The sequence below is a fragment of the Halichoeres trimaculatus genome, unplaced genomic scaffold (genome assembly GCF_033239565.1).
Source record: "Halichoeres trimaculatus isolate MK-OKI-2021-1 unplaced genomic scaffold, fHalTri1.1 fHalTri1_scaffold_9, whole genome shotgun sequence".
Classification (NCBI taxonomy): domain Eukaryota; kingdom Metazoa; phylum Chordata; class Actinopteri; order Labriformes; family Labridae; genus Halichoeres; species Halichoeres trimaculatus.
The window spans coordinates 25,613,523-25,633,002 of record NW_027437188.1 but is presented as its reverse complement, the minus strand read 5'-3'; the positions used below and the strand labels follow the sequence as shown (position 1 = coordinate 25,633,002).

The 19,480-nt window shown below is 39.9% G+C and overlaps 1 protein-coding gene across 4 annotated transcripts in view; it reads left to right on the top strand.

Moving 5' to 3' along the window:
* Positions 1-17,648, top strand: part of cadm1b (cell adhesion molecule 1b) — a 212,451-nt gene extending 194,803 nt beyond the window's left edge. For 3 of the 4 annotated variants that reach the window (XM_074679003.1, XM_074679002.1, XM_074679001.1), the window contains 3 exons: positions 1,278-1,328; positions 15,969-16,097; positions 16,257-17,648. In XM_074679003.1, the coding sequence (XP_074535104.1) occupies positions 1,278-1,328; positions 15,969-16,097; positions 16,257-16,375 (299 nt within the window). In that variant the 3' untranslated portion in view covers positions 16,376-17,648. The remainder of the gene's footprint in view (positions 1-1,277; positions 1,329-15,968; positions 16,098-16,256) is intronic. The other variant, XM_074679004.1, reaches the window with a different exon arrangement.
* The last annotated feature ends 1,832 nt before the right edge of the window (positions 17,649-19,480 follow it).

Below are 19,480 nucleotides of genomic sequence, written 5' to 3'. Positions count from 1 at the left end.
TACACATCACAAGAAATGAATTTTTCTTTGACTTATCTGCTTTATTTTCATATGTAAGGCCTAGAATTATAAATATACATAGTAAGGGACATGGCTAGACAATGCAGCAGCCTCCACTCTAAAAATATGAGGTAATGCGGAAGTGATAAAATCTGCAGTTTGTTGAATGTCCGCTCACACTGTGCAGGGGGTGGATTTTTCTCCTAACTCATCAGTTTTGAAGATATTAAGATGACGAGTTTGCCCAATTAGAGGCTCCACTCAGCTGACTGACGGGTGGGCACCCTGTAGCTGTTAGTGTGGCGGCTCAAGGCCAGCCCTATTTCCAATATGGTCTACACCAATGATTTGCTTCAAATTCTGTTTTAGAATCAGATGGTTGATGTCACAGAGTCTATGCAAAAGACAGGTTGTAGTGGCATACTAAAGCCTGCTTTGGCTCCACAGGGTTCACTTTTCAAATATGGCCGGTAACATCATTGGCCTTCAAACCCCTCTTCAGAAACAAATGGGGGCATAACTGAGACCAAATCCATGTTTTATAAAAACTGTGGTTGCCAAATACTTAATTCAAAAAACTAATTTCTGCAACAATAACCGATTCTCAGACTGATTAACAGGCTGGATATGAAAGTCAAAGTTTGTTTAATTAGTGAAGAAGTAGTGTTACCACGCTAAGACACAAATGCTGCGTTTCAAGTGATCCTAAATGCGTAGTCTTCATCTTTAATTAAAAGATGAAGCCATAAAGCTCCATCAAAACTGTGGGTTACTATTTGTAAATATGTGGCAAATCCATCAATCCCAAGCCTGTGTTAAACTAAATGCCAACCCCTGCATTAGAGCTTTTTGTGAACTGCGTCAAGCAACACCAGGTAGTATATTTGATCGTATTTAATGCTTTTTACGCCATCAATGTTTTCCACCTGTAAAACCTGAGGTCAAAGTTGGACACTTCTGGTGGGAAATTTGGCTTCTTAACTTTATCTTGCATGAGGAAAGATAACACCTCTGCTTAAACAATATAAAACAATACTGCAATGACAGTGTAAGCATTGTCACTGTAAGGATGTTAACTAAATGGCATTAGCATAATGAAGATAGCATTAACGCTAGCTCTGAGTAAATTAACACCACATAAAGGCTTTAAAGGAAAGTTGCATGGTGTGATTTTTACAGCACAGCTTTTCACCTTCAATGACTTTTGTCTCTTTCTTTACTCTTGTTGTCCTTTATTTCTTACACATGTTCTTTATTTTTTTACTCTTTTCATCTAGATGCTCCCACCACTAGCCCCACACCCACCACCAACCCAGTCAACACGCAAGGTACTGTATTCCCCCACTCCTGTCCCTCTCAGATATGTGTGTGAGTGTGTGTGTGAGGGAGAGCTTGCATGCAGGTGTGATCAGTGATCGGGGAAATAAAGAAGCAGGTCTTGCGACTAAGGTTAGGAGTGACTGTGGATGGCCAGTTTTAATCAGATAGCAGCTGATGGGTGACATGGAGGACACGCGGCACAGGGCTGTCAGAGACACCTGTCAGAGCCCTTTTCCAGTCACATGTTTGATCCAAGAGAACGTACAGTCTCTGCTTTGCTGTTCTGCTATCTTATCAGCATCTGCAGCCATATCTCAACCAGCCCATCCGTCATATTATAATGCCCTTTACATCTCCCCTACAAATGCCAGTCACATTTCGTCTGTGCGTGGCCCAAAAAACATCAATAACTATTTTCTAAAAGACATCTGAAGAGAATAAAAGGTGGCTAATTTAGAACAGCAACCTTTGGCATCTTCTGTACACACTACTTTACACTCTCATGCCATAATTTCAACAATGTTTTTCAATATTAACCTTTTTTTAAAAAAAAAAAAAAAATCACTATTAATTCAAAAGCAGGGCTAAGGCTAGACAGATGGCAAGGCAACCTTGGGAGGTGACATTTGGATATGCCAGAATGTGACATTTTGATACAAAAACTATCCTTAAAGAATGGATCGCTTTATCAATAGCTGCTTTAGAGATAAGGCAATTTTTGGCCCTTTTGTCGTGAGCGTTTCAGGAATTAATATAGCTATGGAACGTGGAGAGGCACATACATAAAACACAATAAGTTTCAACTCAGTGTGAGACAGGATCAAAAGCCAATATTTTAATATGGCTGCTTTTAGATATCATTGATTTATACATGCCTTTGATAAAACAAAATTTGCTTTTCAATAGTTGTTTCTGTGTACTGTATTTATTGATTCAAGGCTTAAGTCAAAAGTCACATAAGTATTACTGTTTGAAATCATTTTGTGTGTATTTATCTTTGTTCACAATGACAGACCTTTATTTATTGCTTTAAATTGCTCCCTTGTCTTTGAAACTTTCTCCTTCAAACCTGCTTTTTTCTTCCTCACACAAAGTTATCAGCAGCTTTCCAGTGATCAAGCTGCCTCCCTCTGGGTGTGGCTTACACAAACAGGAAGTTGCTTTGAGAGAAAATGTGCATTACTCTGTACTCCTCCCCCCAAGCTCCTCTTCTTTACCTCAGAGTTACACTGATGCCGCCGACTCTGTGTTTTCTGCCATAGCTTTCCAGTAATTTCCGAAAGACAGGCTTGAAAGAGGATTTACCGTGATTTATGCAGTACATGCAGGGAGGATGTAATTGAGCTTTCTTGCAGTTCACTACTCTTCTAAATACCCTGTCACAGGGGCAATGGTAAGCTGGCTTGTGGTAGATTGCTTTGCACTACCTTAATCAGCATAACAGCACAGTATAGCGTTTTCTCCCTCGCCAATAAGAAAGTATACAGCATGATTACTTATTCAGCCATTATGAGCAGGGTGTGAACGGCACGGCCACCAGCACCACCAGCTGAGATGTCCTCCTGTAATCAGAGGTCAGTAACTGCGGCTGCATATGATCCTGATTTTAAAGGTCCAATCAGAACATGATGGGGTGCACAGGCTTTACACACAAACTGTACATTAAAGAGATTGTGATTTAAGGGGATTACCATTATTTGTCCCTTTACATTGTTCACGTCTGAGAGAACATATGATTAATCAAATAATATGAATCACATATTGTCGTATAGTTATTCAGCCCTATGTGTTGCTTTATCACCTCTTATTTTTCTATTATTCATTATATCATTTATTATCTTCATTCTGTTTGTCAGTAACTGGACAATTTATTAACATTATTAATAGATGTTTTGTATCAACATCAGTGTTTTTAAGGTGTCACAAACACATTTTTTCTTTGCCCATACAAACCAAACTTAGTCTTTCGGCCTAGCAACTTCAAGAACGTTGGAGCATAAGTTGGAGAAAAAAAAAAGGAGTGATATGACAGGGCATGAATGCAAAACAGCTCCCGCTCCTAATGCACTACATGGGTTTCTTTGGAGCGCACACCATGTTTGGTGTTTTTCCGCCTCTGCATCCATTCCCCTGCTCTTTTCCCAGACAAAATTCAATCAACCAGGCAGTGCAGAGCCTCATTATCACAGCATCTCACTCAAATTGTTGCATGAATAGCCTGTACGTGATACTTAACCACTAGAAAAAATTCTGTTTTGGTAAACCAACTTTTCTTTATCTGCATTACATTTTGTGTGTATGTAAATTTGTAATGTAAATTTTTGGCCCCATATTTCGATAACTCCATCTTTATTTAAAGACTTAATTGCTCCTTATAGATAGAATTAACTTTTCAGTTGCCAACTGCAGGTGCCACAACTGCATGTAGTTTTCCCTGTGACATATATGTAGAAAAAGAACACTGAGGGGGTTTCCAAACAATGTGGGCACACTCCGTCCCATTTTCTGGGGCTCATGATCGGCACATAAAGTGAATGTAATTTTCAGAATGCCAGAGTTGCACTCGCTACAGTTTCTGTGTCTTCTGTGAAGTTTTCCTCCCCCTCATGTTGTAGCCTTGAAAACTGAGTTCAAAGCCTGACTATGGTTTTGTGAAGTCAGAGCAAATGCCACGTTAAAGCACACAATCTCACAGTTGTTTGTCTTTTGTGCTGTTTCATGTTCACAAAGTTTCAAAAGAGTTCAGATTGTCAGGTTTTTCAGTTTCTTCAAAGATGCTTAGTGTGTGTGTGTGTGTGTGTGTGTGTGCGCGTGTGCGCGTGTGGCGTGTGCGTTTGTGTGTGTGCTCAGACCTCATGGGAGAGATAAGTCACCTCTTTATTGTAACATTTCTTTCATGTGTTTGGAAGTTTTCAGACATTTGTTATTGCATACTAACACCAAAACAAAGCTTTTAGTCCACATCTCAACATCTTGTTTGAAGTAAACACTGACTGACGAGTGTGACCTTGATTTTTACTAAAATGTGTTCTTGATTCTAACACACTCAGATTTATAACTAAAGAGCTGTTTTGTGTATAAGATATAAAAGAGCTTTGATAGTAAATGTTTCTGCCCAGCTTTTTTTAAGAAACATTTTTATGTCACAAATTTTTGACTATCATTTTGATTACTACATAGTCACTACATATGTCTAATTTCCACATAATAAGTCCTAACACACTTTGTTAAAAAGCATGGGATAGTTTTAAAAAGTTAACCCTGTCTCCATGTTCAAACTTTTCTCTTCTTGTCCAGTCACGTTGAAAAAATAATCACTGCCTAGAATATAATTGTTAAAGGGGACATATCATGCTTCTTTCTCCTTTTCACTATGCCAGACTAGGATGCCTGTAAAGCATTTCTGCCCTCAGCACAAGTCATTTAGTTCCTTCATTTCCCCACAATAGCATTCTCAATATCCTCATTTCAGGCCATTCTGAAGATCTCGTTGAAACACTCTGTTTCCAGAATGTCCTCCAGTAACCTCTCAACGTCACAGCCCTTTGTGCTCTGATTGGTCAGTTCTATCAGAGGGGCGGAGGGGGTAGAGCCAGGGGGTGGTTTTTGCAGCATGGCAGTATTTACAAAATTGAATGAATGGAGCAGACCGAGCGAGTTTGCTGTTTGCTAAAACTTCACCGTAAGGCATTGATAGCACTAATAAAACGGCAGAGTGTAGGAAACGTCCTTTTGTATTGGACCCTGAGTCAGACCCGGACGGTTCTGCAGCTCAGGAGGAAGAAAATCCACCTCCACACAGATCATCTCAGGACGCTTCAGTGTGGTGAGTCAAACGGGTACTGTAACATGTATAGTTTATACGTGGAAATATATGCAGACTTCACCAATAAACTATTTCTATAACAGGGCTCCATCCTGCTCCTTCACTTTTCTCTGTCTGTTTTATCCATCATGTTGAAAGTGTAGTCTAAAGATCACCTCTACCGTCAGTTCGTCACTATGTTAGCACTCAGACAAGTTAGCCAGAGCTAGTAGGGAGCTGTATTTATACTCGGCTCTTGGTGGGTGTATCCCCCGGTGGCGGTTGTGTGACTAACTGACTTCACAGAGGAGGAGCTGCTTTATCAGATTACTCTAATAAAAAGAGAGGATCCTCGTGTCGTCATGAAGGTTGAAATCTCGAAGCCAAATGTCAATGACCTATTTTCAGAGGCATCAAATCTCGTTCTAGGATATCAGAAAAAATGCAATATCTCATTTTTTGAAAATTCAGGGGGTGAAAGATCTTGTTTTCAACTTTATTATTTTATATGTAAGTATCAAATCACGGATCAGCATGATATGTCCCCTTTAATGTTTGTGTTTATGAATGGGGATGGATTTGAGGTGCTAAGAGTGAGAGTCAGGCACTGGTCCTATGTTCCGTCCTAAATAGGACACTTCCGTTAGTACACTTACATGAAGTACACCATGTAAACTAGGTATTTGTTAGGGCAGTGCACACATTTTGAGCAGTGCTGTTGTCTCAAATCAAACACTACCGCCCTGCACTCACTGGAAATGACAGTTTTCACATACGTTCACTGAGCTCTTCTGTTAATCATTAACTGTAACCATCATCCAGTGTTTGATCTTTTCCCACCTCCTCTGCCATGTAGCCAAGATAGGGGCCAGTGAGGGTTAGAAGTGTTCAGTGGTCCACACGCTATTTGTTGACTGTTTTGAGTGCAACAGCTGAGAAACCAGAGTGCCCAACATTTTTCCATACAGTCAGTGTGATGCACCTTTGCACTCAAAATAGTAGGTGTAAGTGCAAAAATACACCATTTGAGACAGTGCCTTAGCCTCTGGCCATATTAACCGTTTGCTACTTGTCTTTCCCTTATTCTCCTCCAGCTACTCCTGCAAAGCTGGAAAGCTGCATTTCCTGTCTTTTTTTTAGCCCATCTTCATTCGTTCATCTTCGACTGCTTATCCTGCTTGGGGTTGCCAGGTGGCTGGGGCCTATCCCAGCTGTCTTAGGGCAAGAGGCGGGGTACACCCTGGACTGGTCGTCAGTCAATCACACAGAGACAGATAAATAACCTAAAAGTCACACCTATAGGCAATTTCGAAATCGCCAATGAACCAAGTAAGGTTGGGCTCGGTAAGCGTGCTCTTGGACTGTGGGAGGGAGCTAGAGAACCTGGAGAAAACCCTCACATTCACTTTCTCCCCCTAGAAGGGCCCACTCTTCCCAAAACAGGGCTCAAAACTGGTGACCTTCTTGCTGGGGTCGCACTAACCAGTGCACTCTTTAGCTGTTCTGTTAAATAAATTTATTCTATCAAATAAAGGCAAAAAACCTCTAAAAAATTACTTCTCAAGAAGAGTTTAAAATGTAGTTCAATTGGCATAGCATTATCATTTAAATACAACATGCATGTTTGCTTATGCAACAAACTTTTGACATGTTACCTGTGTGCTATACATTGGTGCAACCAGTATAATATTAAGAAAACGGTGTCAGCAATGTGACTCCAAAAATGAGTATTTTTCTTTTATTCATGTAAGTAATGACACGCAGGAAAGGGGCCACAGACTGGATTCAAGCCCACCCCAGGGCTAGCCTCACGGGGAACTAAACCTAGACCATTAAGGGATACCAGCATCCCTCAAAAACTGAGTGTTTAAGGAGAAAGTGGCCACTTCACCATGAAAGGGGTTCTGGAAATTTAGTGGCATTTTTTTTAACACCTTTTAGATCTCATTAGGCAAGGATCTTTGTCATCTTTAGAAAGTAAACCCTAAGTTAAATCCTGTAAAAAAATCTACCCAGTTCTTTAGTCGAACATCTCCCAAAAATCACAAGAAAAGGATCCATTTCTCCGTTCAGCATTTATCCTGGTCACAGGTAAGGTTACAGCGCTGGTCTCATAAAAATGAGCCCCATTATCCAGGAGCAATACAGTTTTGTAACAGTCACTGTTTCGCCTATACAGAGGTTGAGTTCACCATACCTTACAAATATCAGGCCAAAAAGAGATAGCATTAAGAAGCTACTCCCCCGCACAGAAACTCCACATCGCTGAATTCAAAAACAGTTTTTGCGCAGGGAGAACGTTAAAGCCTTTTTCCCTTTGGCAGCCCCTTAAAGTGACAGACGTCTTATCCACTGGATGAACATATCATGGATTTCACGGTAATTGCTTTTATAATTTGGTTGTATGTCAACATAATTTGGATGGTTACAGCATCACAGGAGGCTAAAACAGCCCACCACAGGTCCTCTATCGCTGTTTGTATTTCTTTTTTGGGGGAGAAGAGAGGATGGAATTTACCCAGAATCCCCGGCTCTGAAGGAATAAAGGGAGTCTGTGGCGATAATGCTCCAGCTCGTCAGATGCTCAGAGATGATCCAAGGCAGGGACATCATATCCCGGCTAAGCCTTCAGTAACCCCCTTCTCCCCCTCGTGCTGGTCGAGTGGAGCCAAAGAGAAGACAGGGAACAAGGGTTTATGTTGTAGACTTGATTAAAAAGGTCTTATGTTCCCATAGAAAGGCAAATTGTTGTTTAGCATGATGGTTGGACCTCTGCTGGGTGATCTAAAGGAAAATAAAAAGTCAGGAAGTAAATATTGAAGAGGCTTCTGGGTGTGATGAGTTAAAGGGGGCTTTGTGCAATGTGGAGGGTACTAACAGTAAGTTGACAGCCAATAAGAGCTTTGAAGCAACATTACAGTATGGTCTGCCTTTCATATTGCCCCCTTTAGACTGAATACTACTGCTAACTATTTCATACATGTTATTGCTTCTGAGCCGTCAGGGATTTGCTTATCCTTATATACAAGACTTAAGGGTTATTTTCATGTCTTTGTTCCAACAATAGGCCTTCTTTCCTCACATAACTTGGTCGTGTAATGTTTCCCCAGATGGCATTTAAAGAATTGATCCCTGGCATGTTTTTATACATGTAGTGTTTTCTTTTTCCTCCCTACATGTCACGTGTTGGCACGTTTCCACTGCTTCTGGATCCTGGGATTCAGGCCTCAGCTATGAGCGTACTATTGACTTTCACACGGACTGCTCTAAGTGGATTTAGCATTCAACATAATGAGCCATTAAACATTTAGCAGTGTTGTTTTAACTCTCACATGTATCATTACTCTTTGAAGTATTTCATTGGAAGAATTAAAGAATCATTTAGAAATGCTAATGAGTTTTTTTCAAATGCGTTTGTTTACTCTTGATTCCCAGCTGAAGTTGCATTTTTTTCTGACCTGCAGGGTTTTTTGTTTCCTTTAAACAGTTATTAAAGAAGAAAATACTGTAATGGTCTGTTTTAATTGGTCTCTGGGGAGCAGGTTGGTAATGCCTGCCCACCGTTAAACTTAAGAGTGTTTCACTACAGTAATGTTATTTTTGTTCTACCATGATGTAGTCGTAGATGATTATGTGAACTTCACTTGGCACGTTAGAATTTGGAGATTGAATGTTATGTGACATGTCATTTCCCTCTTTTTTGTTAAGTGTACTTTAGTAGCACAGCAGCTGTAGGAAAAAGGAGAGATTTTTATTATTCCATTAACCTTTTCTCTTACCTTGATCTCTACTCTTGGGGAAAAACATGTTGGAGAGGGAGGTATGAAGTGAAGATGGTTGTTTTCAGCTTTTGTGCAGAGACTTTTGCTGATCTTAACAGTACAATAAACTGCCACGTAGGAGTGCAAGTTCACAGTCATGAGTTCCATTCTTTTGTGGTTTTAGAAGTTGTTCCCATATTTTCACTTGTACTTCAGCACCTCTGTGAATGTCACAGCTGTATTTGTGCGTCTTCACATCATTGTTTGGGTTGTTACAAAGGACTCAGGGAATCTATTTAGCAGTAAGCAGTGGCATTGGAATTCAACAGTGGACTATATTGTGCTCTGTTGATGGTCTGTTACGACAGCAATGCAGAAAAATGATTTGGCAGAGATTGCCCGTGTATGCTCATCTCATTATGTTCATTTCTTTTTTTGTACAGCAACACGCACAAAAAGCCAAGGATGTTAGCAGTTCAATGCTGCAAAGTGGCTATTGACGGTCCTTCAGCGATGCCGCTTTGTCCTGGCACTGTCAAGGGAGGGGTTAATGTAAGTCTATTCAGTGAGAGTAGAGTGAGGGCTTTGCAAGAGAGTCATTGTTTCAATTATATCCATGTAATTACATCTATAAATTGTAATGTGTTTGTGTATGTGTGTGTGATATGCTTTGTTATGTGAGAGGAAAACTATTTAAAGAAAATAAGATGGGCAAACTGAAAATCTGCTCCATGTAATCAGACTGCCGACAACCTCGCAGCTCTGATCTCCACGCTGACAGATGCACAGTAACTGGCCAGAGCACCAATTAGTCATTCCAGTACAGGGGTGCGACTGTAAAGCATGCGGTGCAGGGAGTTCAGCGGAGCAGATTTCACCGCCGCGCAGGCACAGGCATCAGTTGCAAATCCTCTTTATTCCCCCATAAATCCCCGCGGCTGTGCACATCCTGTCAGGGCGAGCGGTGCGGGCATGTCAGCACTCCCCAAGCAGAGCTGTGGACAGCGGCCACATTACAGACATCATCAGATTCTACTTATTTCAAGTATGAGGCCACAAAGGCTGCTGTAATAACACTCTCTGTCACTCTGTGTTTTTTTTCTACTTAAAGCACTTGTAGTATTATAGATGCATACATACTGTGAACAGACCAGGCCTAGGGGGGTCAAAATCTTGATCCAGCATGTGTAGGTGAGCGGCCTAATCTAAGAAGGAGGGAGGAAGGAAAGTAATAATGAAAAGTTACAGTGTGACATTTTGTAAAGAAAATCTGGTTCTTGTTAAGGTCAGGGTTGACGAGCAAATACAAATACTCATGAGTTCTAGTGGGGTCTCAGTACTGTCAGAAACTTCCTGACTCATGTTTCCTGTCTGAACTGTTTAGAAAGCATAATGATAAGGTTACAAAGCAGGTTTAGAAATGCTTCAATCAACATTTGTTTGCTCAAGATACATAAAGTGCATGTCAACGGGCATCCTATAATGTTTTTTAGGAAGTATTATTGTGCCCGACAAATTGGTAAACTGGTTAAAAAGCCTAGGAATGAGATAGTAATCTTAGAATCTAATAATTAAACAATGTACCAAAGAGTAACGAATGAACATTCAGCTAAATACCAGAGAGCCAGAAAATGCTCAGTTATTACTGATTGATGTGGTACATAGCAGCCTTTGCCATCCGTGTTTGAATATGCAGTGAATGTGACCTGCAATATGACATGCTTTGAGCTGTTAAATTGGGAAATGAGCAGAGTCCATCAACTACATTAAGCTCACAACCCACAAATTACAAAAAGGGCTGTCTTTGACATTGCTAACATTTTTTAAAAGATAAGCCCTGCAAATTTCCAGTAGTTAACTACTTTAGCTTACTTAGTAAATCCAAACAGCCAGACCTTGGTAACTGGGTAGACTGGAGAAAACTTATAGAGTAAAATATAACAGACTTTTTCTTATATTTTGCTGTTATTGTCATAATTTGCGCATTGCTATTACATGGTTGGAAATTTATGCTGACAAAGCTGCAAAAACTATCAACAACATACTACTTTTGAATACAGGATGATTGTCCTGTTCCATCTGTTTTGCATTGTGCTCAGCTGGTTCTGGAAAAAAGATGTGAAGCTGATAGAAAAAAATCCACAACATCATAAACTTTTGGTTGATATTGACTTTGGGCATTTTACAAAAACAGCTACTTGTTAATTTCATCCGTGTTTTTCTTGTCACTTTTCTGTTAATCTAGTGGACTGTTAAACTTGAGCATTGTAGATGCACTGGGAACTCATCACAGAAGGTGGCGAAAATTAAGAAGAACATTAGCACTGTGCATTGTAGGAAATAGTATGCGAGGTAGACTGGCCCGGTGCATACTGAGATTTTTTTCTGGACCAGAAGGATATCCAGATATTTCTAGCATACTGCAGATTTCGCTCTTTATCAACATATGATGCACTACATACTGCAGTTTGGTCACTTCAGTTCTGCCGGTAGAGTTGGTGGTGTCAAGTATCCTCAAAGTCATTTTTTTTCACAATTAGAAAATTGCAATTTTGTTGAAATTCACATATGGGTTTTCTCTGGTTGGGCAGAGAAAAAATAGCTGCTAAGTTTGACATCAGCCCTGTGAGAATTTCAGGTATTGACCATAAAGAGATAACCAATCTATGACGATGGTCCACTTTGCTTTTGTAAGTCAAACATAGGCAACACTATTAATGTAAATGTGTTTAATTACCAGGTTAAAAACTACTCACATGAGCTTTAAGTATATGATTTACATAAGATATTCCCTCACAGGTATTTTGTTACCAAAGTTTGGGATGTTACTCTCAATTGCTGTCCACTCCCTCCCTGGTTATGAGTCACATAATAACAAATAAATTAACAGTTTTATGGAATGAACTAGCACAACAAGTCCTGTACAAAAATGCAATATTAATCAGAAAATTACAAATATTCTACACAGCTATGAGCATGGTGTGAAAGTGCTCTGAGAACAAACAGACAGTAAATCTTTGTCTACTTTGTTCCCACACTCTGACCTTAAGCTAGTGGGCACACGAAAAGCAGGGCGGGCAATTGGATCACTAAAGCATTATGTAGTCATAGGATGTCCCTCACATATTTGATGCTCTAAAAGCAATACACACTTTTTTTAGACATCAAGTGTCTTTACATCCAGTTTGTACCATAAGTTTCTTCTGTTTGTACAGATGGGGTAATATTAAAGTCATTGTCAGACTTGAGAAAATCTCACTTGCGAGCTACAGAATCCATTATACAAATGTTTTCACTGGCAGAATAGTACATCTCATGAGCAGTGACCTTTATGTTTTAAATCATTTTACGATTGGCTTTACTCTTCTAGATTGCATCGCATTGTGCAACATGCCTGGTAATCTCCCTACAATATAAAGAAGGCCCCAGCAGCAGAATAAAATCAATGAAAATGTGCAGAGCAGTAATATTTATTTAGATTCTATTGAATTGCGGATCATGTTTTGTTGGCTTTCCCCTTTAATAAATACAGAGCTGACAAACAGAGAGGCAGTGTTCAGCAGTGTGTTTAATGTAAGCTACATGATATGCAACCAACCATAACAGGTGATACTGTAGGTGTTATGGGATTTTTTTAGTTCCTCTTTGACATTTTTGTGATTGAGTCTTAGGGCTTACTCTGGGCGAATTTCTCTACCTGTTACATAAAACTCTCCCTCGCTGTGCAGAGGCGGCCAAGACCCCGCATGTTTCCTGGTGGATGTGTCAAACTGAAGACAGCGGGGAGCAAGGTGAGGGCGGGAAGGTGTGGGAGGTTGAAGGAGAGGGGGAGACGAGGAGGAGGAGGGAGACAGGACCATGCACAGGCCATTTAGTGGGGGGGAATGTTCATTAGCATGTAGCATGAGCTGTTTCTCCTCCTCAGGGAGTGAGCTGTGCAATTTGACATCCCTGAAGCCGTAAACAAACACCGCCTTGCACATTCGCACACATCGACGCGCGGTTACAGCTATCTCCGTGAAGGCAAGTCAGTTTAAAAAGAGCACTCAACTGAAGCACAACTTTTCTCATTAATTAGCTTCATCCCAGCTGCTCTTCCAAGACGTCCTCCCGCTGACTGAAGGAGACCTAAATACAGTGTTGTGTTTAGGTTAAAACGGCAGTGTGTCACACGTCTTGGACCCCTCAACCTCGACATAATACGCCCTCACAGCGCTGAGAAATTCTGCACCCTCCGCTCGTCTTTTATCAAAATCATTCAAGTTCAGAGCATGACTAGTGAGATTGATGGAAAATTGAGCTGCTCTCTCATGCAGCAAAGAACAGTGCAGCCATTCCCTCGCCTGCCACTCCTCCATCAGTCCAAATGTGCACAGATATAGACTATTGATAAACGCCTCTGAACTATTCTGAGGCTGGAAATTTAAAGGCTTCGAATTTTGCCTTGTTCTTCTGGGGTGCACGGATAAATCTGGCTAAATGCTAGACACTGAAGCTCCCTACCACCTGAGGCAGCCACGTTTTTCTCTGCATGGGGACACCGGGCACCAATTTATCTCCAGACTTGTGTCTATTTCTAGTGATTGAGCTCTATAACTTCCAGAAATGGCCTCTTAAATCACAATGTATTTTACAGTGTGTGAACTGGCGCTGAAATTGCAGACGGTGTCTACTGCTTCATGGTGAAATAACTGTCTTAAAACATTTTTCAACATCGCTCACTCAAGGGGCTCAGGCAGCCATTTCAGCTATAAGAAGCACTGAAGATGTTCATATAACAGGCTGGGCTTAACAGCATAACCTCACAAATGTGGGGTTATAGCTCAGAGAGACATCAGACTTTATTTCCAAAATGTCCAAGTCAGTAGGAGTTTTTATTTCACCAGTTTGGCAAAGATGAGCTTTCACTTAGGCACTGAGAGTTGGGTGAGAAGATAGACACCTCTCATTGTATGTCTGTGTGATGCATATGAAACCAGTCAGCTTGAGAAGCACAGGGACTAGAGAGAAAGAATTTACTGTGCTGATCAAAGTGGTCTAGCATTAATAATTAACCTGTGATGAATTACAAAAATTATGGACAGAAAAAAAACAATGGGCCCCTTTTTACCATGACAAATTTAAAGTGCAGCACAGAAGTGCATCCAGAGTGTATTGCATTTTAGGCACTTAAGAAGTTTTTGTAGCGTGTTTCTTTGGTGTAGTGTGCATGACAGAGAGTACTGGTTTCAGGCAGACTGTAGTCTGTGATGTCACCCATCTGTTTCCAATACATAGTTTTGAAGCCTGGAGTTGTCAGAAGACACACTGGAAATGTTGAACTCAACACACCTCTGTTGAGGTAGGGTAAGGTAAAGAGGCAGACTTTGAGTCTCCTCACTAACAGCTCCAGGGTGCCCACCTGGCAGACCGGTGAACCATGGTTTCAACTGGGTGAACTCCTAATCTAAATAGCTTCCAATTAAAAAATAATAGCCATGTACAGTTTGTGCTTCTAAAAAAACTAGCCAATCAGACTTTGGTCTTTTTGTACCAGGCATTGAGCTTTTTTTTTTTTTTTTTCGCTGTACAGATCAGCTTCTTTAATGGATGTGTATGTGGTTTCCAGTACTTTCAGGGCAAGCCTCAAGAAGACACTTGGAGAACTTCAGTCTTAAGCACTTTCACATTGGCTTTATTTCTTGTCTTTCTTGTGTATTTCTTTGTACACTCATGTTCCAAGCAGAAAGAAGCATCCTATGGTACAGCAGGTGTGGATAGCAATTGTGTTTCTTGTCATTTCTATGAACACAAGCCAAGAGCAACTCGATGATGTCAGGGGACAATGTCAAGAAATGTTTACCACCTCCTGTTTTTTTCTAGGATTGTCACGAGGAATGTCTCTCACGTTGTAACACGCAAATCATGGGTCAAAATAGAAAATTTAAATATACTTCAAACACATTATTTCCAAACATGCTTCATTGTCATCACAGTTAGTTATTGCTATGCTGATTGATGAGCAAGTGTTCATTTTTCAGAGATCCGTTTGAATTTGGTATACAAAATTGAAATAAATGCAGTGTTTGTTTTCTACCCCGAAGCAAAGTACAAAAGAGTGGTGAGAGAAAACGTAAAGAACATTTCCACAATGTATTCTCAGCCACGTTCATCCACTTAAAAGCAGCTCAAGAGCCTGCTTTGCTGTCAACTATCTTGTCATGATGCATCTGTAACGTTTTATCTGTTAGTTTAACATTTGTTTTAGTTAAAGCAGAAGAGATGTGACGTCAGTTTCACAGCTCCCCAGCGCAATATGTCAGGTATCTTGGTTTATAATGAAAGGAGATGTAGGCCCTCTGTCTATGTTAATATACTATCAGGAGATAAGGTTATATATGTTTCTTAGTGTGTGTCAGAGCTGATGATGACAAAGCAAGGCTACTTCATGGCTCCTGGCAACAGCTCCATTTATCAGGCATGTTTGTTCTTTCTAAGAAACAAGTTTCTTTTTTTCCATTGGAGGTTAAATTTTAAATGTTAAATGTGAGTAGATATTGCTGATTTCAAGTGTTTTTGAATAGATTTGAATTTGAATTGTTTTTTGACTGTGGGAAGAGAATTCATTACACAAAGAAGAAAAAGAAATTGGCGAGGGAGACATTAATGAATAAAACATTTCAGACCATAAAAAGACCTGTTTTGGTGTTTAAAACGCTCAATTATTGGCAGTGGTTTTAGGATTTGTCAGTGAACAAGAACTAAATGGTCTAATGGGCTATTTGTGGGATTTTTGTCACAAACTGTAAACTGTTTACCGTCCTCCATGGACCAACTTGTGCTGTGGCATCATCTCATTCTTATTGGTAAACAACATAAGCTGGCATTTTTCTCAAAAGCCTTTTCAAGTGTTTCCTCTGTGGTTAGGTCATGCTAAAATGCTCTGAGAGAAAACAAACCAATTTAGTTTGTTTTGGCAGCCTAATGATTTAATGGCCATAGTTCCCAATGTGGTCCCAGTCTGTCTGAAGGTATTAGCTGAGTGACTGAATGAGAGGGTTTACTGATCATGAAATTATTTATGGTTATTGTCCTGTTTTTAGACTCCAGAGCCGGCGAGGGGGCACCGCAGAAAATTGACCACGCTGTCATCGGGGGAGTGGTTGCTGTGGTGATGTTCGCCATCCTCTGTGCGCTCATTGTTCTTGGTCGATACTTTGCCAGACACAAAGGTAAAGCACCGGCGCTGCAATCATACTCGATCATGAACACATCTTCAGAGTTCAAGTGTTTTTTTGTTGTAAGTGCTGTGCAAAAGCTTTGAAGTGCGATACAGGAGAATGAGGGGGTGGATGAGGCTAATTTGTCTGATTATTTTTTTGCTTTTTCAGGGACTTACTTCACACATGAAGCCAAAGGGGCGGACGACGCGGCCGATGCGGACACGGCCATCATCAACGCAGAGGGGGGACACAACAACACAGACGAGAAGAAAGAGTACTATATCTAAACTGGACAGGCCGGGAGAGACGGGTGGGGATGCTGAGGGTGGTGGAAGTGATGCTGTTGGAGCATTTTGTCCAACTCTGATTGGTCACGGGGAAACTCGGCTGGCGAGATTTAAAGAGGAAGAGAAGAAAGTGAAAAGTGGGACTGGCATGGCCAAGTGGTAAGAAGAGGTGTTGCTGAGTCTCCTATCCGACCCTTCCTGGACTGCTGGGGCCTATTCTGTACAGTTCAATTATTTTACAGACTATTTTGTGCCTTGTTCTATTTCTTTTGTTTATTTGGTTGTTTTTTTTCTCCCCCCTTCACATGCTTGTTGGATTGGATTCATTTCAGTGTACTCCACCTGATCCTCTGTTGCTTTAGGCTTTCAGAGGAAATTAAATGGGCCTGATGTTTGTCTGTTCGTGCTGCAGCTAGCTTTTAGCCCATAAAACCAGATCAGAGGAGCCGCCTGATCCATGGTACTGTTATCATTAATTGATATTATTACGATGATTTTTAATTTTTTTTTTTTTTTTTTTAAATCAATAATCTAAACACAGTGGCCACACATTTCTGTCTGCTGGGTCAAAGATCACAAAATCCTGCAAATTCACCACATTCTCCCCTGACATGCAGATCTGATTGTTTTACTTGTTTCTTTTAGTTTTAGCTCAGTTTCTCAGTTTCCAATGTAACAACCATGATGTTTCTCTTTTTCATTATAGAATGTATTTGTTCCTGAAAGTGAAGTCTGAGTGCTGATCAGTGTCATTACACACAAACAAAAACTGAGTTCCCTTTGGTTTCCAGAAACTGTCCAACAATATGTTGATGTGAGACCACTTTAGTATTTTTATAGAGTAATATGAAGTCTGCTTCTTTCTAAGACGTACTTACAGATGTACTGTGTCATGATGAAGAGTTACTATTTAACCGTCGACAAATTGATTTTATTTTAACCCTTTACCAAACAAGGATCTATCTTTGGTAACTTCTGCACACATTACAAAACAAACGTTTTGAAAAATGCCACAAAAGCAAAAAAAAAAAAAAAAAAAAAAAAAAAAGTCTTAGTGTGCCATCCAATAACATTTTAGGGTTGAGATTTTGAATTTCAAAGTATTTCAATGAGTGCCCAATAAAGCGATACAGAACACCAACAGGAGCAGGAAATTTTAAGATTCTCAAAGATTCTCAAAACATCTTTGAGTTTTTGAAAAGCACTCTAAAAATAAATAAAATGTATTATTCTCTTTTCTTTCTTTCGCTTCAGCTAAAAAATTGATTTTTTTTTTTTTTTAAATACTAAATTTGTGTGATTAAAAGATTACTTTTTGATTCAAAGAAATTGAAATTTGCTTCTGGGTCAGTGTTCAATAAGAAGATTGATACCATGCTATTAACTGCAGTGTGTTAAAGCTACTGCCGCTGATTAGCTTATGCAGCTAGTGAGATATGACTGAAAAAATGGGAAACAGCTGACCTGTCTTTGTCTAAGGGTAAAAATACTACATATCCCAACACATCACTCATACAACTACATTTCTTTTCTAAAAGCAAAATTGAAAACATTTTTAAAAAGTATCACTAGATACACAATAGTGGAAAATTTGTTGGATCAAAAGTCCAAAACTAGTTGTGAAGGAAAGATTTAAGGTATTTATCATCTTTAATTTTAAACAATTTACAGTCAGAGTTTGAATTTTAAAGTTAATTAGCCTGATGTTATTTTTGCTTTTAGACAGCACCGAGCTAGCCATTTTTTTATGGTTTGAACTACTAATGCAGGCTAAGCTGACTCTCTGTTGGTTGTAGATTTTGTATGCGAACAGTCTCAAGAGTGCTGTTACCGTCTGACTTAACTCCCAATGAAAAATTAGGTAAAAGAATGACACAATTTTTCACAGATTCCAGGCTTTCGGAACGATAAGTCCTTTTTTCCATTTTTGAATCATCTATTGGTTATATGAATGTAAGGACCAAACACATGGTAGAAAATGTTGCTGTTATAATTCAAGAGCTCAAAGACCTCCTGTTTGTTTGCTCCAGGGTAAGACCTTACTCTGGTTATACATAAAACCTGAAGCAACTGATCTGAAAGTCTTATTCAGGTGTATTATTTGTTTTATATTGGTTCATCCTGCTGTGTGAGCTTTTGGTTTAAACATGAATTCTTCACATTTTCATACCACCCACACAGTCGACCCTGGACCCGATACACAGATCATACCAGTGTGCACAGGTACACTAAATATTACTTGTACACAGCGAAGGCTCCAGAGGCTCCAGATCCACTGTGCTCCTCTCTGGATGATTTTTTTTAAACTCTGATAACAGAATATTGACCGTTTGACCAGAAATGTTATAAGGGCGTCGCTTTGTTACACTTTACAAGGTTCCTTCTTTTGATTTAATTGTGATGTTTTGTAGAAAGTGAGAACCTTCAATGGTAAACTTTCCTCTGTATCTCTAAGGTATGTTTGTGTGAATAACCACAGCTAGTGAAAAATACATTTTCACTGCTTATTTCCTCTGCTTAGAAAATCCTTGCTACACGTACTTTTTGCCCTTGCCCGTACATGAGAAAAGAGACATTCAATCACCGCAAACATGAATCAGTTACATTTCCTCGCTGTCTTTAAAGACATTTTACCTTTGGGCTGCCTTTGATAACTTGCAAGGGCTCTCGGCCTTGCAAGTTATCAAAGATTTGCGTGGAGCTTTGGACTTGGTTTGGGAAAGATCATTTTCTTACTGTCATCCTGCAGCCTCAAACCTTCACAGAGGAGCCATCCACTGTTACAAATGTTTTCGCTCTCTTTTTTTTTTTCCCACACCAATACAAATCAGAGCGATGCTATGCTTGCAGACAGAGACACAGCATGCGTGCACACGCCGCGCATGCTAAATGCCTCAGTCACAGCTAGGAGAGGAAAAACTTGTGAAGTAATTAGCGAGGGGGTTTCAATGTTTTGCCTGAATAAGAAAAACAAAACCTGTAAATGTATTATGAAAAGGATAACCACTGCCTTAAAACCACCTCTTGATACTTATCATCCAAAAGAAAAGACTGAAGGACTTAATTTCGTGCCTTCTCTGATTTTGAGGCATATGGTTAGTATTG